This window comes from Porites lutea, chromosome 6 (genome assembly GCF_958299795.1).
Source record: "Porites lutea chromosome 6, jaPorLute2.1, whole genome shotgun sequence".
Lineage (NCBI taxonomy): Eukaryota > Metazoa > Cnidaria > Anthozoa > Scleractinia > Poritidae > Porites > Porites lutea.
Window position 1 is genome coordinate 22,855,480 of NC_133206.1, and position 22,702 is coordinate 22,878,181.

At 40.3% G+C, this 22,702-nt stretch overlaps 1 protein-coding gene across 1 annotated transcript; it reads left to right on the plus strand.

Annotated features, from left to right (window-relative positions):
- The first annotated feature begins 1,053 nt into the window (after window positions 1–1,053).
- On the plus strand, window positions 1,054–21,847 carry LOC140942038 (uncharacterized). Its single transcript, XM_073391028.1, has 22 exons — window positions 1,054–1,181; window positions 1,469–1,560; window positions 2,010–2,149; window positions 2,259–2,375; window positions 3,275–3,894; window positions 5,599–5,660; window positions 7,378–7,404; window positions 7,734–7,807; window positions 8,535–8,800; window positions 9,456–10,441; window positions 11,807–11,930; window positions 12,628–12,813; window positions 13,170–13,289; window positions 14,672–14,791; window positions 16,052–16,164; window positions 16,504–16,792; window positions 17,290–17,365; window positions 18,393–18,440; window positions 18,887–18,944; window positions 19,514–19,547; window positions 20,572–20,651; window positions 21,430–21,847. The coding sequence occupies exons 1-22, from the start codon at window positions 1,054–1,056 to the stop codon at window positions 21,540–21,542; spliced, it is 3,873 nt and encodes a 1,290-aa protein (XP_073247129.1). The 3' UTR covers window positions 21,543–21,847.
- The last annotated feature ends 855 nt before the right edge of the window (window positions 21,848–22,702 follow it).

A 22,702-nucleotide genomic window follows, 5' to 3' on the forward strand; every position in this document is an offset into this window, starting at 1 on the left:
CCTATTTCCATCCCCGCTCCAGGCAACCTCCGGAACAAGTCAAGCCCTTCGGGCCCGGGGGTGGGGAATTGTTTGAAGCGGTCCTGTCCCGGGAGTAATGGGGTGGGGCAAAAATATCTTCTCTTTGATTTTGCGAAGGAAGTGCCATTTTTCGCCGCTCGAAAAGTGCCATTTTTCCCTCGCGGCTTCGCCGCAACAAAGTACACCGGGCACAAGCATCCCGGCAGTTATGCAGGCTAATAAAGTCTGCATTTGAAGATGCGTTTTCAAATTTCAAGCGAATGTGCGTATGATGCCTACTCGAATGGTTTTATTTTGCAAAAGAAAGAATTAAAATAAATATTTCTTTGATCAGCCTAGCTTTAATAATAAGACAACTTAAATAGACTGTACATGAAAACGGATGCATGGCTTTTAATGTATGTAAACAGAGATGCAGTCCAGTGTTCTTTAATATGAAGTCTTCTACCAAGGAGACGCTTCAGAGTTTTTTTCTTCCTTTTTCGTTTTAATTACATTATGGCATGTATTATTCTTCTCTCATAATTTTTAGAAAACGTTTATAAGAGTGAAGAAAACTTCTCGTTTTCCTATTCTACGGAAATCAATATTGCTCTTAAAAAGATGGGGGCAGGGGTGGGGAATGGTCTCTTTCTGCGTGCCCGGCGGTGGGGAATAGACCACCAAGAAAGAAAAAACTTGCAAATCCCCGGGGGTATTCCCGGGGGGATGGTTACAGGTCAAATTGAACCATGTATTACTGCCAAGTTTTTACTCCAAAATTTTCATTTCGTTGACTCAACAATTCACATGCGCTCAAGGTCGACTTTATTCATCTGCAAAGTGATAGGTTTTGGTATCAACGTTGCTTGAACATGGTGTCTGACCTCAGTTCTGATTTCGTCAGATGTGGACCAATCTTATTGATCCGTAGTATGTGAACGGCAGACGTATTTCCCGTCGTCGCTTCTCTCCCTCCGAAAATTGAGAGAAGCGACGACCGGAGATACGTCTGCCGTTCGCAGGCCAAGTGATCCGTGACCAACTGTTAAAATGCCTGAAGTGCGTGCAATTCCACAATTGGTTTTGGCTTCATTGAATCCTATTCCTACTCCTATACCTATAATCAATCCTAGGGCCAATGCTTGTCATGAGAAAGAACAATGCTTTTTGATAAATTTGTGAGCGGCTTTATATCTTGCATTTATTATTTACTGCTGACAACCCGATAATTAAATGGTAAAAATGGTAAATAAAGTGATAACGTTCTATTGAATCTTCAATTTTCATTAGACACTAAGATTTAGGGGATCCTTTGTATTTCATTGGAATCAACACTAGACATGTTTCAAGTAAATTTTAGGCATTTTAACCTTATTACATTGTGATGAACATAAAGGTAGCAAACGGGAATAATAGTAATCAACATATTAATTGAACTGGAATATTTTGGCTTTATTTTTCATAGAGAGCGATTCATTGTGACATGGCTTGGAACTTCATTGTACATTATCGATCCTGTCTTAGGACGTCTGGTGGCCTGGTATAGCTTAGACACAGGTGATATAAAACTTACAGCAAATACTTTGTCTTTGTTGCTGTGAGGTATGGTCAATATGGGTATGGGTATTGAACTTGTGTTTTGGCGTAAGAATTGCTTTTCCAGACAGTCTCTAATAGTCTTTAACTGTGCTGTGTGTAAAGAACGGTCTATGCTCTAAAGATATCAGTCTCTTCACTCAGGTCTATATAATGCCCCCATTGTACGGAGAAAACTTGTCCCGCCTAGAGGGGTCACTTGCCTAATCGAACTACCCTGGCTCAAGCCAACTTTTCATACATGTCCATACAAAACGAGGCAAACTGTTTACATGAGAATTTTGTGACTGACGGTTGGGTCACCCTCCTGTTTTTTAGAACTAAGAGCCTGTAGGTTTTTTTTATTTTACTCTATTTTTTTAGAGTGACAAGGCCCTAATGGTTGAATTGTAACTTTTGGTTGTTTTTAGAGATACTAGACATCTGCTGTTTTGGTGCAGAGATTTATGTGTATCATGTTGATGGCTGTGTGAAATGGTTCGGGCTTCTGTCTGTCAAGGAATGTGTGTCAAAACTATATGAAATGGGAGAAATCAAACAGTGTCTAGAGGTGAGAATTTTGATTGATATCATTTTCAATTTCTTACAATCGCTTACGTCCAAGCGAGATAGACACTGAAATTAATTTTACTTTCTATTCTCTACTCTTACTACTACAGGTGCTACTTGACTGTAGACATTACATAATTCCTGGCTCGGCAAGAGATATGGTTCCAATTTCTATGGTTACCAACCTCAGGGAGAGCTTTGTCGAGGAAAATAGCGAGGAAGACCAGGTTTGAATAAAGATTGTGGTTGGTATAGACCAAATAATCTTTTTTTTCTTCCCCAAGCATCGTAACCAAGTATCAATTTTAATATATCGAAATTGGTCTATTCAGCTATTTTACGTGTTGTGCTAGGCTAGCCACTGAGCTAAAAATACAAGGTGAATAATGCTGGAAAAGTAGTCTTGAGTGAGAAGAGTACCACAGAAATGAACTTTTTAAGAGATTACAACTCATTGGTCGCAATTAAAAAAGGTGTTTTGAAACTTATAGTTCGGCTGAGGTGGTCAGAATGTCGGTGTTACTTCCACATTAACTTTTTCAACCATCCAGCGTAAGAAAAGTGAGTATGTACATCAGTATTGCTCAGTAGCTTTCTGATTTGAACGGTACACTGACACGAGTGTAACCACCTCGCACAGCACAATATCACGGGAAAGAACTGCTCATTGGCTTTTCTTTGAGCTGCATGCTACAGTTTAGGATTTTATCCACGGACTCAAAAGTTTGAACCACCTTGCTCAGCATAAGAAACAGTACCACAGGAAAGTACTGCTCACTGAAGCTGTCATTTGAATGGTCACACTTCAGGATTTCAGCAACTGACTCAAGTTAGACCATCTTGTACATTAAAGTAAATAGTACCACAGGAACGTAGTGCTCAGTAGGTTTCACTGATTTGAATGACCATAGTTAAGGATTTCACCCACAGTCTCAAAAGTTTGAACCACCTTGTACGGCATAATAAATAGTACCACAGGAAAGTACTGCTCAGTAGCTTTCATTTGAATGGTCACACTTTAGGGTTTCATCCACGGACTCAAAAGTTTGAACCACCTTGCACAGAGTAATAAAAACTATTACTACAGTAAACTAAGAATCTAATGATTACTTTCATTCGCTTACAGGATGTTATTTATGAACTGCAAGAACTGGAGCGAGAAATGGAACCGCCAACAGAAGTGAGTGATAATCCACCAACTTACCTTGGCAACCTAGGTTTGATTGACAGCCCTGACACCCTAAGTACCTGCAGCGATGCTGTGAGTGATGATATAGATGTGTTATCCGCTGGCTCAAGAGAATTAGATGAAAGAAGTGATGATGGAGTAATGGGTAAAGCTGGTCTTCATAACAAACTAAAGAAAAAGTGGAGCGCTGATCTTTCTCTTGAGGGTATGCTACTATCTGCAGCAGCAGCAGCTAAGAGGTTTACAGCCGAGCGACAGCTGGGAATCAACAAGCTAAAAAGAACACAATCCCCCGATACTTCCGCGACTGGAGATTTAGTTGCTGAGCCAAGCATAGAACGGAACCAAGAGGCTGGGAGTCCACAGAGAAAGCTTAGCTTTGAGTCTGAGGCATCTCAGGTTGCTGAAGGCATGAATGGTAAAGAAACGGTAGCTGAAGAGGAAAGTCCGCGTCTGCAGAAAAAAATGCCCGAGCAAAGTCCATGCCACTCTGACGACAGTGAATCGCGACAGTCCGGAAACGAAGGTGGAGTTGTTGAAGAAGAGTCCTTTGGAAAGTTAGTACAGTAGAAAAAAAAACTATCATTTTGTAACTTACCGGTAAACGAACAGTCGAAAACGAAAGTTTTCACGCCAATTGCAATCTTTTGTCAAACGATACTTTCGCATGAATTGAATTCCAAAAGTAATGGTCCAGTTTTGTTATTTAAGACTATAATATTTTAGGCATTGAAACTGTTTCCTGTCGTCTGTCGCTACGGATGGCAAGGATGGACATGGAATGAAACTTGTAAAGCTGGGCCAACTTTTTCAAGTTTTAATGCTATACCTGCAAAAAATCGTCAATTTGTTTGATATTCAGCACAGAATTGACCTAAAACAGCCGTATCCTCAGACACATCACTTTAAGAACAAACATACAGTATGTTAGACGTAGTTAATCGATAAACCGATAATCGATAGTAATCGATATCAATCGCCGATTTCCAAAATCGATTGATAGAAATCGATAAAGAAAAAAAGTTGACCTTGATTAATATCGATGATGATTTTTTTTATCGATTACTACGATTCCTATCGACTTTGTTAATTGATAATAATCGATAAATTATTTCTTCTGTGACTTCGATTTCTATCGATTTCCGATATCAATCGATATTAATCCGAGGATTAAATGGATTGATATCGATGATATCGATTGATTTCCGATATCGATTTTTATCGATTAACTACGCCTGGAGTATGTTCATATCGTTTACTGTTTCCTCAGGCGAAAACTGTAGTAGTATGGGCGCAAGAGAGAGCGTAACAGGCGGTTGAAAGTAATATAGATGTCTACCTTGCGCGTGCCATTCTTGCTTGCGCCCATATTATATTCCTTCGCCTATTTCCCAGGCAAAAATGTTTCTCACACGTATCAATGTTTCAACTATCAAAAATCAGTCAATCAACTAATCAATCCTTACTTCGTTGTAAGTAGTTTGCCCCGTTGCATAGATACGAACAATGTAATAAAATTATTTACGGCAGGAACTCTCCACAAACCGTTGAATAAACGAAACTTGTCTTAAGGCTAAAATAAAGGCTAGTGCGTGAAAGACTATTCGTGAAACTCAGTACAATAGTTATGAGGATTATTTCCAAGTCTTTCGAGGTTTCAGCAAGAAAAGTTACCCAGAGTCTCCACAAACCCTTTTAGGCTTAACGGAGGGGCCCCTATTATTTATAATTGTTAATTATTATTCAGTCAAAATATTTCCCCAATTCTGATTGGCTAAAAGCACACGCATAATTCACCATAACCAGTTACTGATGACCAAATTTGGAAGAATTTCGTGTTTAACGAGGAAATGACGTCAAAAATACAGCCCGCTACAGTTGTTTTGGTTGTGGAAAAAAAAAATGGCGGACATTTCACTCGTTTCAAGAGTAAGAACTACCGCTGGAGGGCGACACTTGCTATTTGGAGAATATTTGCGGAGCTGGAAAAACCTAAACGTACACTATCGGCTTTCGTAGGATATGAAGAATTAAGCAGATCTCGGAGGGTGTTGGCCTCGGTGGATGACACCCTTCTCGATTTGCTTCATTCTTCATATCCTACTCAGCCTCATTCATTGATTGCTGAATAACTCATGTAGTGAAAAGGGACTTCGTATTATTACGGTTGTCAATTTTTTTTTAATCATATGTTCTTAACTTGCACTATAATTTGAACTGGCTGATCTTTCTTAATGTACGTTTTTTTAATTTGTTTTTAGAAAGGAGAAGTTGACTGCAAAAGACAAAAGAAAAAAGAAAAAGTCGAGAGTTGTAACCGTCGGTAAGTAACTGGTGTCAGTAACTTTGTTTTGTTTGTTTGTTTGTTTGTTTGTTTTTTTGGGAGGGGGGAGGCGGTGGTTTGTTTTTCTCTTCTACCCTGGGTCTCAGAGATTTTTTCTCAAGTGTGGCGGGATGCTTCGGTATCGGCCGCAGGCCACAACTGCGGTCAGAGGAATCAGCGGCGAAGCTTCTAGCGCGGGCGTCTTGACCGAAACCGGAAACCACGCATTTAACGTCTCTTGTACCCGGAGTAGGTTTGTTGTTTAACCTTATACCCAGCTCTCCAGCTGTAAATGCGACTCCCTAACTTGTTGCCGCTGTTTACTACTAGGATAGAAAAGTCATTTCACTTTTGTAAACGCATTCTTTCGTTTTCCGCTCCCGTTCACAAGTGAGTGATACAAAAGGTTCTCGTAACCTGAATTTTTTGAATGAACGATCTTCAGAGTAGATAATTGACTTTGTAAAGGGCTACTCCCTCTTCCACAGAGGCTCCCGCCAGGTAATCCAGTAAGATAGAATACAGTCGAACCTCTCTACAACAGCCATCTTGGGGACAGAAGAAAGTGGCCGTTATGGGGAGGAAGGGGTGTAACATGACAATTTTTTTAGGGAGTACAACATGTTTACTGTGCTGAGTTCATGCTTACTGTATCCTATGATAACAATCCAATCATATAAAAAAATATATAGAGATAAAAATACACGATAAAACTTGAATAGTGTTTTGAATCAAAATGTTAATGTGACGTATTATATCAAGTACGAGACGCAGCGCTTCATCACCAGATGAAACACTGAGAAGAGAGTTAAAAATACGACGCGCAGCGGAGTGTTTCTTACGAACTTCGAGGCGTTTCATCTGGCGATGAATCACTTTGTCAAATGCTTGATATTACTTCTCAAACAAAGTGATTTTAGAAGTGGAAATTAAGGATGCAAAAATGAACAGTTTTTCGTCTGATTTCCAAATTCTCATTAAACATTAATTTCCTTCGTATTTTCTTTATGAAAAAAAGAAGCAAGGTTCGCAACATTCGCAAGAAGTATCGTAGACAAATTATGCTTACTACAACAATATAAATGGAACACAATCAAAACAGTGTTGCTGCGATTAATCATCGATGTGCCATACGTATCAATTTCAGGACAATTCTTGACTTTTTTGTCAGTCACTGAAAAAACTGGCCGTGGTCGAGAGGCTATAGGGAGCTTAACCAACGACGACGGTGACGTCAACGAGAGCTGAAATGTAGCCGTTGTATCATCTAATTCGAACAGAAATCTGTTTTTAGGTTTTGATGTGGAAGGGTGCGTAGGATGCCCGCTTAATTGAGGTTCGACCGTAAATTATTTCAGATCGTCGTGAAAATTGTCGGAAGTTATAGCCAATATTAGATATCTTAAGACTGGATTACGAATCCGAGATTGAGTGGGGACACGATTGTTTAAACTAAATATTCTTGTGCCTTATACATATTAGTAAGCAACAGTAAAGAGTCATAGTTCGAGGGATGCAACCATGGCCATGGTCGAACTTATTCTCGATTTCGTTCTGGTCGTCAATTATAAAGGTCGCTACCATACAAGTACAACTTACAGTAGTCTTTTCTCACAAATGCAGTCAAAGGGGGCGAGGGGCAAGAGAGGGAGAAATCATCTCATGGCCGCGAAAAGCTTTAAAAGTTAATTGTTGTTTTGCTGTTTTTGATTTTTAGATATTGACTCACCTCAGCTGAAGCAAGGTAAATTTTGCTTGAGATGCATTGGCCTCGTTGAGGCTACACGTAGTTATCTTTTGTTGCTCTTATTCTTTGGGCACTTTGGTACAGGTATCGATCTGTTAATTACACAGCAGTAACTGTCACAACCCCGAGATGCGAACATATGTATATATTTTTTTTTCACGAAAGGTTATAAGTCCAACTAAGCCATCATCACTAATTGCCATCATCACTGCTTACATCATGATCGTCATCATTATGATCATCATCATCGTCATTAACGACAACAAGATCATCCTTATTGACATCACCATTCTCCGTATTTACTTACCTTTGTTTGTTAATTTCAGAGTTATTTTTGGATACTTCAGCTACAAGAAGCCCTTCTTTTCTTCGAACACACTCTTCAACGGGAGAAGTGGAGGTGATAAAGCTTCTTTCTTTCGTGGGATGAAATTATGCCTAGATAGACAACAGTTTTAAGCAGGTTTCGCCGCAGTTACAATTGGGTGGATGGATCAGTACAACCACCTTTCATTACTTTAAGTCTAAGCTGCAGTATGATGGTGTCTAAGGATTAACAGTCACCCGTAAGCAAGTAATGATCTAGCGATTTACATGATAAGGTCACTTTGCCATGGTACTCAAGACTTGTTTGAGCGCTTTTGATTTAGACCTTCTTTTAAACATTTGGTACTGTTCAACTGTTTTCGTCTTGACGTGAGACACCTTTTTGCGATCAAGTCATAAAGTGTCACGGGTTGTTCATATTGCCAACGAGTCCTTATTCGCGGTTGAACTTGAGAAATTACTTTTTAATGAGGAAAGCACAGCTCTTTGTCAAACAAAATATATCTCCAAAGCATTATATCAATCGTTACAAACAACAAAAATGAACTTTGTAAAACTTTTATGCTAACACGTTTTCATAAACGACAATTGCAATCCGTTTTAATCCTCTTCAGGTTTCTCCTTCCATTTTTGAAATTGCTGAATGATTTATACCTTCTAATTTTTTGAGCAGTTGTTGTTATGTTTCACTCAATTTGGTGACAATTCCCTCCGTCTGAATTTTGATAAATTTCGTGACACCCCCTTTAATCGGAGGAATGTTTTCATTGTTTTTGTTTTTTTTTCGTTGACAAATCTAGACGAGCAGTAGACGTTTGTCAGAACCTGTGAGTCCTCTACAAACAGAGTTATCGCCCGCTATACCTTCCATATTATCTAAAGCCAAGGGACTGCTTATAAAGAAACTCAAACCATCATCTGAAGATCAGTCACCTTCGCCTTCCTCATCACTGTCTCCCATTACACCATCTGACGAGAATGCTGTGCTTTATACAGAGGAAGAGGTGGAGGAAATTAAGCTTCCGAAAGAAGTTGCGGAACTGATTGAGTGTTCCTCTAAGGCACGGTAAGTCATTGCAGTTAGCTCTGGAAAAACGGTGACAGCGATTTAAGAATGTTAAGACCTCTGTAAGGTGGAAACTGGTAGTGCAGTGAATCAGCTCTGTAGAGCAGACACATCTGAAGTGCAGACATACCAGGCCAAAGTTTGGATAACTCTTTCCATCGGATAAATCGCTAGGAAGTGGATTAGTGTTAGGGAAACCAGTGGGAAAACTAATTACGCTGTCCAGTGGATAGAGATTTATCAGGGGAAGACACCACTGTAGGACAGTCTCCTCTTGAGGGCACACACCTCTTTTAGACAGTCAACTCTGTAGGACAGTCACCTCCTCTGTGACACAGACATCACTGGAAGGTAGACATTGTGGTAGGGCAGTCATCTCTGTAGGGCAGACGCCCCTCTAGAGCATACAACCCTGTAATGTAGACACTTCTGAAAAGCAGTCACTAGTGGCTGTGACGTAACATTAGGTAAAGTGGACGCTTACATACGGGGACATATAGTTGTAGTCCCGAGGGGGTTGTAATTGAGATGGAAGTTCACGGTATTTATTTATAAACGACTTGAATGTTTCTCCTTTAACGTGTCATGGAAGTGCGAAATAAAACCAAACAAAATGCAAACTGATGTACTTACATCAGCGGCCTTTCCTTTTCAGGTGTGACGTGAAAAACCCAGTTGTCCTCTTTAGTATCACCAGTCTATGCCGCGTCTTAGGGGAATGGATCCCAAAACTTCATGAGGCCATGAAAAGCTGTTTAGAGATGACGGACAGAGATGACAGTGGAAGTAACGACAATGGCTTGAAACGTTTCCTAAGTGCAACTGCTTTTGAGGATGTGTCATATCTAGCACAAATGTGTTTTGATTGTGGTGTTTATGGAAGCGAAGGTTTGCGGTCTTTTGAGGATGATGTCAGAAGCAAAGGAACTACCACCAAGACACCGTTATGTGATTTCCCTTTGGAACAAGATAAATCGGAAACTAATGATGTGGTTATTTTATTTTCCGATGATACTAATAAACCGGAATCTAATAGAGAATCAGATCAATTAGCTTCAGAAAGTATCCCAACTTCGCATGGTGATGTGAGGGCAACAACATCAAGTGAGGGTCATTTGCCCTCAGCTGGGACCAACCCATCTTCACTGAGCACGGGCGAATTTTCGCCTCCATCCATACGTATAAGTGTTGTCAGGGATGAAAACTTCGATGCAGAGACGGTAGACGAAGAGTCTGGTGAGAATACTTTAGATACATTGGGTGAAAGTGCGAACCGTCAAACTGACAAACCATTAAACAGAATGCTTGGTGATTTGAATAATTCACCGCAAAGCTCTGCTGATGAAACTGTTTCCTCGCCTACAGAAATGTCGAAAAATGCCATACTATCACAGGATAGTTCAAGTGGTTTGCAGTCATTGCAAAGTTGTGAGCGAATTTGCGTGCAGTGTGAAAATGGAACTACATTTTTCGAGAACAACGGAGAGCAGGTTTACGATACAAATTTCAATGATGAAACTCGCTCCAGATTCTTGTCCTACCATTTCTGGCTGATGGACGTCAGACGGCTTAGGCGCGCACTCCTCATGAGTAAGGGCGAAAGAAAGAAAACGTGGAGCACCTTTATGGATTGTCTGTCAGGTGAGTGATGAGTACAACGCTATTGTACTGGCAAAGCAAACTCTCAAACTTCCATGCTAATATCATCCGGTCCCCCAAGAGAAGGTAGTGAATAGAATTAACATATCGATCGTCTGTGATTCCCTTACTTAACAAGTAAAGTCAAACCTAGCGGTCAACCTGTATATTACGGTAACCGGACATCTTCCCTAAATTTTCAGTTGCCTTACATTTTCTACAAAGTTGACCTGTTTCCATTTCCCATGGGTGACCGTTGTAGACAGGCTTGACTGTAGTGAAGAAAACTTACGCTTTATTTCGAAAAATCTTTTATCCTCTAGCAGCTTATTTTCTACTTTTACGTCAGTTCAGTGAGTATTGTGAAAGCAGTATTACGTGAAGTGAATTAAACCATTTTCCGATGAACTGTTTACCCATTGCAATAAGTTTCCCCTCTTTTCATTTCTTCGTTCGTTAAAAAAGACAGACGGAAATTTGGCTGCCATGAGTCGAATTTTCCCCTCTTTGGCAGACAGGACCTGCAGCAAAAAGGCCACTAGATTAGGATTCAAATTTTCCGACGTTTGACGCAAAAAAACGCTTCACGTTAAGTGTCTAACGTGATTCATTCTCTAAGTGGGTTGAGTATGATCGTCCGGGTGAACGACGTCCTAAATAGGACTGTTGTTGTTGACAGTGACTGACGTTGCGACAACCTGTGTTGTAGTCATCTTCAGAGTCAAAGTGAGTTGTATCACGTCTGTTCATAGTATTAAACTCTGGTTATTGACCTGAGTGGTCAATTAAGTTAATTAGTCAATTATGTTATTGGTCGTTTGTCAGTTAAGCCGTGATGTTGTTGGCTATGGAGACTCGTAATATCATTGGTGCGTTTCGATCCGTCTATTGTCACAGTGAACAGTCGTTTATTGTTAGTCAAATTGTCGGTTGACCAGTCATTTTCCGTAGTTTAGTTTGAGTCGGTCAATAAGTCGTTTGTACGGTGCCGGTAACTGTTGACTATGATTCAGTGGCGTAGTAAACCAGCTTTCTCAAGTGGTCGTTTCTAAAGTGAGTCGTCAAATCGACTGGGACTCTGCGACATGTATTTCGTATTCTACAGACTTCTATCAACGACACACTTTAGAAAGCTTACTTACTAATGTAGAACAAATGCCGGACGATCATACTCACCCTACTTATGAAATGTCTCGTGAGTTTAAACCTTTCACAGTTTCTTAATTATTCTATGATATTGATATTGTTGGAGTCCTTAGGTGCTACTCAAATGAGAGGTCATTAGCTGCTGATTATTCTACCGCTTTGAAATCCTATTTCAGTATACCGTATTTCACTATTTCAGGCCGTTATTCTCTGCCCTTTTAGGTCTTGTATCCCCCCATGACGTTATCGCCAAATACATCAAAGAAGGGGACGCTCGTCGAGCTCTTCACGAACTGCATGATGGGATGGATAAGTACTGTGACGTGTTGCTCTTTCATCTTACTTGGTAAGTTGAACCACTCCTACAGACCTCGGTATAAGATCGTCTTAAATATATTCTTTCTTTTAAAACCAAGTCGGCATTTCCAAAATGCGAACACCTGGTAAGTCGTTCTCTTGGCCCCAAAGATATATGTTTTCATGCAATCCCTACCTCTATAATATGCACGCCTGGAATATGAACGATAAAACGACTATGCTGTAACAATCTTGTCGACAAAATCCTATCTTGTGTTATCATTAAAGTAAAACCTCTTTCGCAGAACTATAAGTACGTATTTATTTCTCAGGATTTTCAAAAAAAATTCGTATTTTGAAGGAATTTTTTCCTTGAAAGATTGAAAGAGAAGCAGGCTGTACTGTAATAGAAAAAGTAACTTGTGAACAATAATTACCTACTGTGGAGGTCAAAAGAGTGTTGGGACCTTTCTAGTAGTATTAGTAAAACTGGCGACCTCTCCCCTCCCACCCCAAACAATGTTGAAGTTTGAGCAAAATGAGTGGATTGCAACATTGGTGGAAGGAGTAGGGGATGAAGGATGGACCCAAAGCCGATCAATAAAATTAGCAATAGGAGTAGTCTTATGTTACAATTATTTGGAAGGGAGCAAGGCCTGTATGATTTTTAAACTATCTTATCTTTCAACCATTCTTGTCCGTTGTTTCTTTTTAATTACTCCCTGTCTCCTGCTTTTAATTTACAGCTTGTATGAAAACGACAGTCGCGAGACAATGTTGACTTGCGCTAGAATGTTCCCTGATGTGCAGCCGTGGGAAGTTATGGAGATTTGTCGGCACTGCAAGTTACATAGCCTAGAATCCACTTCAGCTGATTTTGTGTTTTATGTTGAACAACTAATGAGGTGGAGAACGGAAGTTGGAAATACTAGGTTAGTCATGTTTGATATACAACATAATAAACAGTTCGACCAGAATGAATTACCCAGTAGCTTTCATTTAAATAGTCAAGCTTTACGATAATTAGAACCACCTCGTTCAATGCAATAAACAGTACCGCAGGAAAGTACTACGTAGCTTTTATTTGAATGATCGCACTTTAGGATTTCATCCACAGCATAGTCGGATTTCATTTGTGTTAGGGAACTCAAATGGTTTTTATCTTACATATAAACAGCGATAGCTTTCCGTATCCATAGAGGAAAATGGTAAAAACCAACGTCACACACCTCAACTAGGTACATGCAGTAAATGATAATTTTTCTTGTTATACTTTTTTGCTTTGTAGACAGCAGACTGTTAGGAAGCTTTGTGAAGATATGAGAGTCACAAATTGGTGGTTTCACTGCTCCTTGATTGCAGATTCTACAAAAGAAGCCTTGCACTGTCAGCAGTGTGGAAAACCAAGGTCAAAAAACTTATGCTAACTTATCCTAACTTATCCTTCAGTTAAATAGTTGTTGTTGTAAAGAGCAATTTTACAAATTAATTGAAAGTTATTTTATACACGAAAATCCCATCGCCCTGACTAGAGTTGCTGTCGAGCTAAATGTAGCCTGTTCCAGGCTCCGAGATGAGGCTGTCCGATATAGTCGGGTCTGCGGAATTGAGAAAGCGCGAACACGAAAATAAAACGGGAGGAAACTTTTCCCTGATCACGCGCTTATATTTTCGCTTGCCTTTCATTTACGCATCATGCTTACTATCTGAGAGCCTGGAACAGGCTAAGCTAAATAATGCGTAGTACGCTAATGGTCGAAAACGTGTTATCAAGAATTAACACTTTCAAAATATTTCTTATCTTGAAAAGATGTTTTCTGCGATGCCTCACTCAATTTTGGTTATTTTAGGTGGAAGAGACACAATTTTGCCTCCGAAATTTCTTTGTAATCAAATGCCCACAGATATAAACAAGACTGGATAAAAATTTGTCAGCGAAAGGACGTAGAAAATAAAACAAGGTGTTAAATTTAGGATTTCAAGAAATAAATAAATTACAGTTTCGAATTGCGAATTTAAATTGTAGTTTTCCAAAGTTTATAGATGACGCCGGTCTCGTTCATTTCAAGATCATAACGCTATTATTAGTTTTTGTTGTCTTTTAGTCTCCCTTTGTGTTTCAGTTTTTTGTGAATAATTTGATGCTCCAAAGTGGATTCATTTCCCGTATTTGCTCCTTTGTTTGAGAAGAGCTACTGGCTAAAGTTGCCAGTCAGCCTCGTACCCAGGCCAGTTCGCCCTATCCGACAAGTATGACGGGTGACATCACACCTGAAATCGTCGGGGACGACTAGGAACGAGGCTGGTTGCCAGTAGGACGGCGACGGCGAAGAAAACGTGACTTAGAAAAGTGGCGCAGAAAATGTGACTTAAAATTGACTCACTCAGTTTGTCAAATGTAGACGGACTCTCCTGGAGTTGAATTCCTAAGAAAATTTAACAGAGAGAGAGAAATTCGTTCTCCCTAGTTTACGTACTCGAAAAAAAAATGGGAAAAAAGGCAGTTTCGCATCGTAGTCGTGCAGTCACGGCAAAGAAATGTACCAAAAAGGTGCTGCGTGTGTAAAGTTTTTCAACGTTCTTGCTGTCGAAGCCGTCTTGACACCTAAAACTCCCTTGTTCGTACTCCAGGTGAATGGTGGTGATACAAGTTCACCTCAGCACCCCTTGACATACTTGGTTGAAAGAGACAATGTGAAATTAACCCAATAAAACGAGGGTATAGCGAGGACTGGTACCCAGACGGAGGGATCTGAAGTAATACTGTCTTTTGTCTTTTTGTGCATGTAGACCTGGCTCACACACGATCACGTGGCAAAATGAGGACCATTTGCAGCAACTTATTGATTTTCTTTGTCAGAAAGATTCGTCAGAGCTCAAGGTTTTCATGGATTTGTGCTGGAACCACGGGTAAGTAAAAACAAATCCAATTTCGCGACTCAATTCGTATAGCATACGGTTAGCTGCTCGTTTTCAAGCCATTTCTGCTCTTAGTGCCCTTGGCCAAGCTTTATGCAAGCTAGTAGGCAAAATTCTTCAGAATGCTTGGAAATGTTGATGGTTTACACGCTTGCTTTTGAGCACTTTAAAAACTTCAATGCTTTAGATACACCTGGGACATGAAAGAGAAATTCGTATATTTTAACTGCGGAAGTAAAGATTGAAGGTTCAAAAGAAGGAAAAAAAGCTCAGTCATATAAACAACTTCTGCGCCTGGAAGAATCACACTTGTGGTGGCGACTTTGATAAAGAGAAGCCGGCAATACTTAAAAGTTAGAAAGAAAAACTGATAAACTAGTGGCCATTATATCCAGGTCTTACTTCAAACAGTAAGAGCTATTTCCACGGAGAAAATTAATCTAATTGGCGAAGATCCTTTTTATTATTTTTTTTTTCTTCTACACTTATGTCAAGAAGGCATATAACACTCGCTAGAAAATAGCTATTTCAAATGGCTTACCTACAAGGTAGCCTGCTCCGCAGACGAAACTAAAAGTCCATCTGCAAGAGACAGCGCCCAAATCCTTGTTTCGTTGTTTTGGGGGCCCTGCTGTGTACCAAGATTTGAGAACGCGCCACGACCGGCCCGTTAAAAAAGTTACTGTTCGATTGGCCAATCAGGTTGAAGGGAAATTTCATTCCATTGAACTTCCGGTAATTTGTTGTCTTTTGTGGGCCCAGAACGAGGACCTTTGAGCAACTTCCCAGACGTTAATATCCGTAGCTTGAAGAAACAGCCGACATTTCGCGACGTTACCACTGCTAACCCCGCGAAATGACGTCTCAGGAACGTGAGCAGAAATTCCATACTGATGACTTGTCTCTACCTACATTTGGATAGTGCTTCTGATTGGTTGTGCTGCGAAGGATATTTGCTTAAACCAATCAGAAGCACTACCCAGCCAGATTTGGGTGGTGACACGGCATCAGTGTGGAATGTTTGCTGTCGATCCTCACACGCTATTTCGCGGGAAAACGAGGGATGGTGTCTCGAAGTGTCGCCTGTTTTGTCAGGTTATACTAAACGGGGTTAGATTACGTTTACGAGGTAGGCTTCCTTATATACAAGGCTGTGTGGATGAAGGTCTATTGAGCCTTCTGTCCTACCGCCGTTTGAGACAGGCTTTGTTCACTTACACGACCTCCATGTGTTATTAACGGTTTCTTTAGGTACTGGTCAGGTCTAATTCGTCTTTGTGTGCGGACCGGTCTAAGACAGGAAGCACTAAAACTAGTCGTCTCGTTAAGTGACATGAAGCTGATCAAGAATCCACAGTCATGGGGTAGGTAAAGTACAATGACCTCAAATTCTTAAAGGGCAAAACATAATCAAAGATTGTAGTCTTTTTTACAAAAGCTATGCCTTCGCTCCCAAAGAATGAATGAGAAACTGGAGTATCCGGAATCTGTACATGCTTAGGTTAAATCCTTATTTTACGTTTAAACTCGCAAGCCTTATCATGGGATATGCAGTAAGCTCCAGCCTGCTTGCATGTAGACAGTCCTTCCTACTTTTTCACATAGTTCTTGTTGTAATACATTTGTGGTGTGAAATTTTAACTGCCGTTGTTTGTAACTCGTAAAATTCATCTCTTCTATCCTTTTTCTGCTCTTTTGTCAAGGACTCCTCCCCAAGTCTTTGGATGAATGGAAATATTTGTTGGAGTTGCTTTTATCACGTGACCAGGACAACGAAGTATCATTTAGCACCGCTCACACATGCACAACTCTGGCTGCTTCTGATTGGCTAGCAGATCTGACGTGGAGTAACGTGACCAGTCTGATGCTTGAGCGGTTGGGCGCTGGGCATACTGTCAACATACTGCAGGCTCTGCCACAGGAAACCCCACTTCTCTCAACGGATTTCTACTATTCATGTTTATTAGGAGCTGTAGTCGAAAGAAGGCAAAGGTAAAAACCGCTATGTTTATAACAAGTTACACAAGAGGCAAGAAACAAAGTGTATTTCAGAAAAAAATAGTTCATCGTGGAATTTGGCCAAAAAGTAAACCGCTTTCCGAACGTAATTTACGCTTATAAATATCATCTGCAGATAAGTTCTCAACTATTTATTCTAAACGAAGTACCATGATTCCAGTAATCGCCTTTGATCGGTCTTTTAGTAAGGGTATTTTGTATGATAGTTTCTGATTGTGTAAGAAAATCCCTCACGTACTGTAAACGAAACCAGCCACTGATGTCTGCGTTAGGTACGCGGTAAAGGAATGTATAGAAAGGTGCATTGTTTGAAGTGTGATCTTTGCCAAGCTGTTATCTGGAAAGAAACGCGATGGAACACTTCAATCTAACTGCCGAATTAGGAGTTGCGTGACAGCACACGCCTTTTTTGGATGAGATGGAGTTTGGCCAGTTTATTGACTTCTCTTTGTTATACATTATATTTACAGGACTCTGATTCATGAGCTGCTTAAAAAGCTCGACTCATATTTGTGGTCACAACGAAGCGGTGCCTTGGCTCCAAAGGTATGAGAAAGACATTTGCTTAAAGCAACTTGATCTTCCAGTAATACTGAGTAGTTATTCAGAAATGGTTTATCGCTCAGTAACACTTTTACTAACAGTTATTGTAGAAACGGATCACGACGGACTCATATGAACTTATTGTTTGCAACTTTATTTGTGAACGTCGAAAACCCACAAATCTTGCCTCAAAAAATCATACTAAATCGAAGACTTGTACATGGTCGCCCTCGTGGCTGTAGGTGGTTTTCTGATGATGAAAAATTACAGGCACAACTACCTAAGTTCTCAATAACAATCACTCTGAAACCTAAAAGGAAAGAAAAAGGAGAGGGCTAAACCGTAAAGAGGCTGACTTACAGAACTGTTCGGCATCAAAGTTGCTAACAATGTCCTCGCTAACGATAACGCAGAACTAGACACAGAACATAACAAGCAAAAAATGTCCAAAGTCACTTGACGGACGAAAACAAAAAAATACTCCTAAAAAACTCCTCCCCAATCTTCTCTCATCCCAAAGAACACTTAAATAGCGACTGGGTACGAGTCTGCTTCCAGGGAGAGACTTCTGTGCCGAAACGACAGAAAATCCATACTGATGACGTAAATCAATGTTTACATAATTAGTCTATAGTCATAGGGCTACAAATCCAAATTTGCTCGAGTTTATGTTTCTCCCGCTCTATTATCGTATTAAAAGTTATGATTTCTTTTGCGAACAAGGGAGAACTAACTACAAGCGCTTCTTCTAGAGAAGTATACAGTCAACGAATATTAACTATTTTGTAGAAGATCCATCGCGTTCACATTTTACCTTTTATTAAAACCTTTTGCCTTTTGTCTGTTATTCGTAAACAATAGCTAAAATATTCTGTTCCGATTCTCGACAGTTATTATTTCATCAGTATAGCATTTCTGTCGTTGAGGTGGAGACTTCGAGGAGCGAGTAGTGACGGCAGTATTCATAAGCTAGTTGAAAACACTATCCACTGGTTTGGTGTATCCTACTTATACGCGCTTTTCTTTGTAGTTGAACAGTTTTCGCAAAGAGGAGGAAATATGGGGTCCCAAAAGCAAGGTAACACTGACAGTAAACGCCTATGTTAATGTTACACGGGACGATTCGCAACGACGATTTTTAGCGCAAAACAGCGTTGCAATGTTGGAACAATGTTGTAACCATTCGAAACAATGTCGCAACAATGTTGCAAAGCTGTGTTGCGCTAAAAATCGACGTTGCGAATCGTCTCGTGTAAAGCAGTGTTGCGCTAAAAATCGACGTTGCAAATCGTCTCGTGTAACATCACCTTTAGTTTGAAATGTCATCCGCTCTTCGACCAACTCCCCAACGGGCAACAAGGCGCAGAGAGTCTCTCAAGTCTCTCCCGCCTCACCGCTCGTTGAGGGGTGTGGCGAAGATACGGGTGACATTTCAGACTACTGCAGCGTCCTTGAATTGACCTTTAAGTGGAGATTTGACCAGTGATGGTATAACATCTTCACGTTATTGTTTACCTTTAACAGGAGAATATTAAGCCTCAACTGGATTCCTTCTCACAGTTTAGAACTCTTGAGGATGGAGGTAACTTTGTTAATTTTTGTTATGGGATTTTATTGTTTCTTATTTGATTATTTTATTTGTTGACTTCTTATTTTTATTTTATTCTTATTTGATGGTTTCTCACTTTGAGGAACAAGGATTAGTAAGGTTACCGAGCGGCCTTTTTTTCGGGGATTTTCCGAGTTCGATCCCCACATGTAACCTTAAAACTTTGTTTTCACTTCTTTCCTTTCCGTGTAGCTTTTAAAAATACTCGTAGAATGGGGGCGACCTGCACCTATTCTAAACAAGGTTTTTGATTGGCTGGGAAAACAATAGGAATGGTGACATAACAATGCCCCTATTCCTGAAAACAATAGGTACTGAAGGTTATAGGGACCAATCAAATAGGAAGTTTGGATGGGTGCAGGTCAATCGTAAAATGGAGCACTGATAGAGAGACGGGGGGGGGGGGGGGTAAAAGGAGTGACCAGTCGGCCCCATGTGTGTCAGTCTAATGAGTACTGTGACGAGTTACGGACGTAACGTTGGGTTTACCCTTTTTTCTTTTCCTTTTTACTCACTAAGATGTATTTTGTTTTCTCCTTTAGCGTCGAACTGGGGGCAAAACATTCGCCTCTCAGAGTAAGTCACCTAATATTTTACCCCGTGGCTTCGTCATTCGCCGTTTCCCCTCCTCAACAGAAACCCCAGCTACACCAGCTTGATCTAACTGGAAGTCGGAGTTTGTCTGTTTAGCGTTAGTTTTCATGCCTAGCCCGAGGCGATAATTTTGCAAGAATCCATCTGTCCAGTTTCCCAAGTGGACATGCGGTATTATTGTTTTGCGTTTCAGATCAAGTCTTCTAGATAATGGCAATATATTGCTTATAATCTCCTTCTCTCCTCCTCCCTCCCGTACATGTTCCATGCGTTCAGATAGTGGAGAGTAGCGCGAAATGGAGAGTGGAGGGAAAAAACGGAAGTTGAACCTCTCTACCTGCCCAACCCCTCACTGTATTTTTCCAGCTCACTTTCCTTGTAACTGTCAACTGTTACCCTCTCTATAAAATTAAATTCTCCGAAATCTCCGCTCGACTTCTACTCGTCGTTCCTTTGCGCCCTCCCCGCTATATGAAAGCCCCGAACAGGCTACGCCTATATAATCTCAGGCAGAGGAGACTTACCGTCGAGATGTTCCCTTAGATAACAACATTGTAGACCCTGAGATGCTTGATGATGATGATGATAAACTTTATTCATGTGTCGATGTATTTAGCTGAGGCTAATTGGTGACACAACGTAAAGATAAAATAAATGATGAATAATATGATAAATAAAAGATAAGAAATAAAAAAGCTATAAAAAAAAGCTATAGTATAATCCTATATATATTACATATACATTTACAATATGCTAAAATAATCAAAACAATTCTAGGAACACGGGCACAACTTAAGAGGTACAAATTTATTTGCTTGGTGAGGTTGAGAAACATTTACGAGTACATGTACAAGTGCCATCAGTTCCTTTGGGGTTTGCGTTGTTTGCACTGGAACGTGACAGGAAGCTGTGAGGCAGTATGTGTGCAGTGGGCTTTTTTAAGCGCTATTTAGAGGTTATTAAATCCAATTCGTGGTAAAATTTGTGATGATCTTCTTTTTCGTAGCGGCGAATGTTTGGTGTGCTCACTTAAGCTGTGTGAACAAATCTCGACAAGCAATCAAGGACTGTTGATGTTTGAGTGCGGTAAGTAAGGCAAGCCATTTTGCCCTTTCTAGCGTTGCTTTTCTCACTGTTACCATCCAAATGAAAGGCACTGAGTATAACTGTCCTGTGTTACTGTTTATTACGCTGTACAAGCTCGCTCTAACTTTTCAGTCTGTGGGTGATACCCAAAAGTGAACGCCACTGAGGATTACTTTCCTCTGGTACTGTTTATTACGCTGTAGAGGCTGAGTCCAACTTAGTTTTGAGTCTGGATGAAATCATCCCTTGTGAACGTTCAGGTGATAGCTACTAACCAGTTATTTTCTGTGGTACTGTTTGTTATGTTGCACAAAGCGATTCTTACTTGTTAGTCTATGGATGAAGTCATCAAGTGAAATCTTTCAAATGACAGTTACTGAGCAGTACTTTCCTGTGGTATAAACTTGCCTTACGAGTCATCAAGGCGTGATAGTATATTTTACACAGACAAACATGTATCCCTCAACCCACCCCCCCCCCCCCCCACATTTCATTCATAAAACAGGAAAAATAGACTAAGCATAAACGTTAATGCCTTGCTTCTCTAAGTATGGCGATTCCTCAAGCTAGACGTCGGCTTGTTAGTTCGTCCTTATAATTCATTTCCTTCCAACCAGTTCGGCCATCATATTTGTGTACCTCTAGGGGACCCTGACATGGCCTCTCCATGCTTAGCCTCCCTTCCCCCACCGCTATAAACCCGCACCAGTTGTGTTATATTGTTGTTTCAGTCATTCACACATGGCTCGAAAATTCATGTTGAAAAATTTACTTCCAGGGCATGTCTTCCACAAGCACTGCGTGCCAGAAGTGGCTTGTGTGGTCTGCTTTCATCAGAATTTAAAAAGTCTTGGATCATGTGTACGGTTCCAGGATAGTAAAGTAGAGTAACTAATCAAATGATAGAGCTAAAGTAGTACCGTGGTGGCGGATTTAGGAGAGAGGCCTTACGAGGGCGCCCTTTCCCCATACCCTCGCTTCAAGGGTTGGATCTGTCACCGCACTACATCGAATGGGCAAAAAAATTGAAATGAAAAAATACCGTGCGGCACGATTTTTTGCGGGTTCTAATTTTTGCGATTTTTCCAGCGATCCGCAAACATAAGTTCCCGCAAATAAAAATTACCGCAAACATTTTTCCCGCAAAAATTTACTCCAGAGTAGATATATTCTCTAACTTTAAATTCGCTACTAAAAAATACAGCACTTAGAACTCGTGTCTGTTCAATTACAACTTGTCTCTCATTCAGAAACAAAAAGGTATACAATGAATTACTGGTTTTACATAGCCGGGGTACGCATAGCGCAGTATTGTTTAAAAAACGTATTTACGCAATCAATAAAAAGCAAAAATTTTATCAATGCTGGATACTGGGTACTTTCTGAAAACCGCAAAAATTAATTCCCAGTAAGAAAAACCAATCTGTCCAAATCGCAAAAAATAGTTCCCGCAAAACACAAAAATCGCCAATCCGCAAAAATATCGTGTCATACGGTACATATATATTGTATATTGTACAGTTAACTCTTGGGAACCCGTTACAATTGTTAGCCTTTTTACGTATCTGTCGTAGAGGCCCTCCCCCCGCCCTCTAGGAAGGTGTCTTTCCTACATAATGATCACTTAATAGAGTTCGGTGACTCTCTTTTAGACATCATACTAGGAGAGTATGCTCCCTTGGAAACCTTTCCTGGTGTATGCAATCTTAATAAAAATATCTGTTGAGCTGACGCTTCTCCGAAGTTGACAAAAGTGATTTTCTAGTCCGCTACAATTTCTCTTATTTTTCTGTTACATAGTTTTCAAAACAAAAATGACACTACTTACAAGTGAACGCCAGTAATTCGTTTAAGAGTTTCTTGAATAAGGAGGGACTTGTCGCGTACGGGTCGATAGTTGTTTGCCCTCATGAACATAAGGGGACCGTTTCTCGCTCGGAAAGCTAATGTTCTTCTCCAAATAATTCTGTCGACGTTTAAGTCAAGCAATAATATTCTAAGTTGACAAATTATGCAAGACAGGTAATAACTACTCATGGGTTTGCTGTAAT

Bases quoted from the DNA above. Each gene is read 5' to 3' on its own strand.
- LOC140942038 (XM_073391028.1), top strand. From the start codon at position 1,054: ATGCCTGAAGTGCGTGCAATTCCACAATTGGTTTTGGCTTCATTGAAT. The intron at 16,165-16,503 runs GTAGGTAAAGTA...TCTTTTGTCAAG, and splicing joins CAAGAATCCACAGTCATGGG to GACTCCTCCCCAAGTCTTTG. The intron at 19,548-20,571 runs GTAAGTCACCTA...TCTTTTTCGTAG, and splicing joins CAAAACATTCGCCTCTCAGA to CGGCGAATGTTTGGTGTGCT.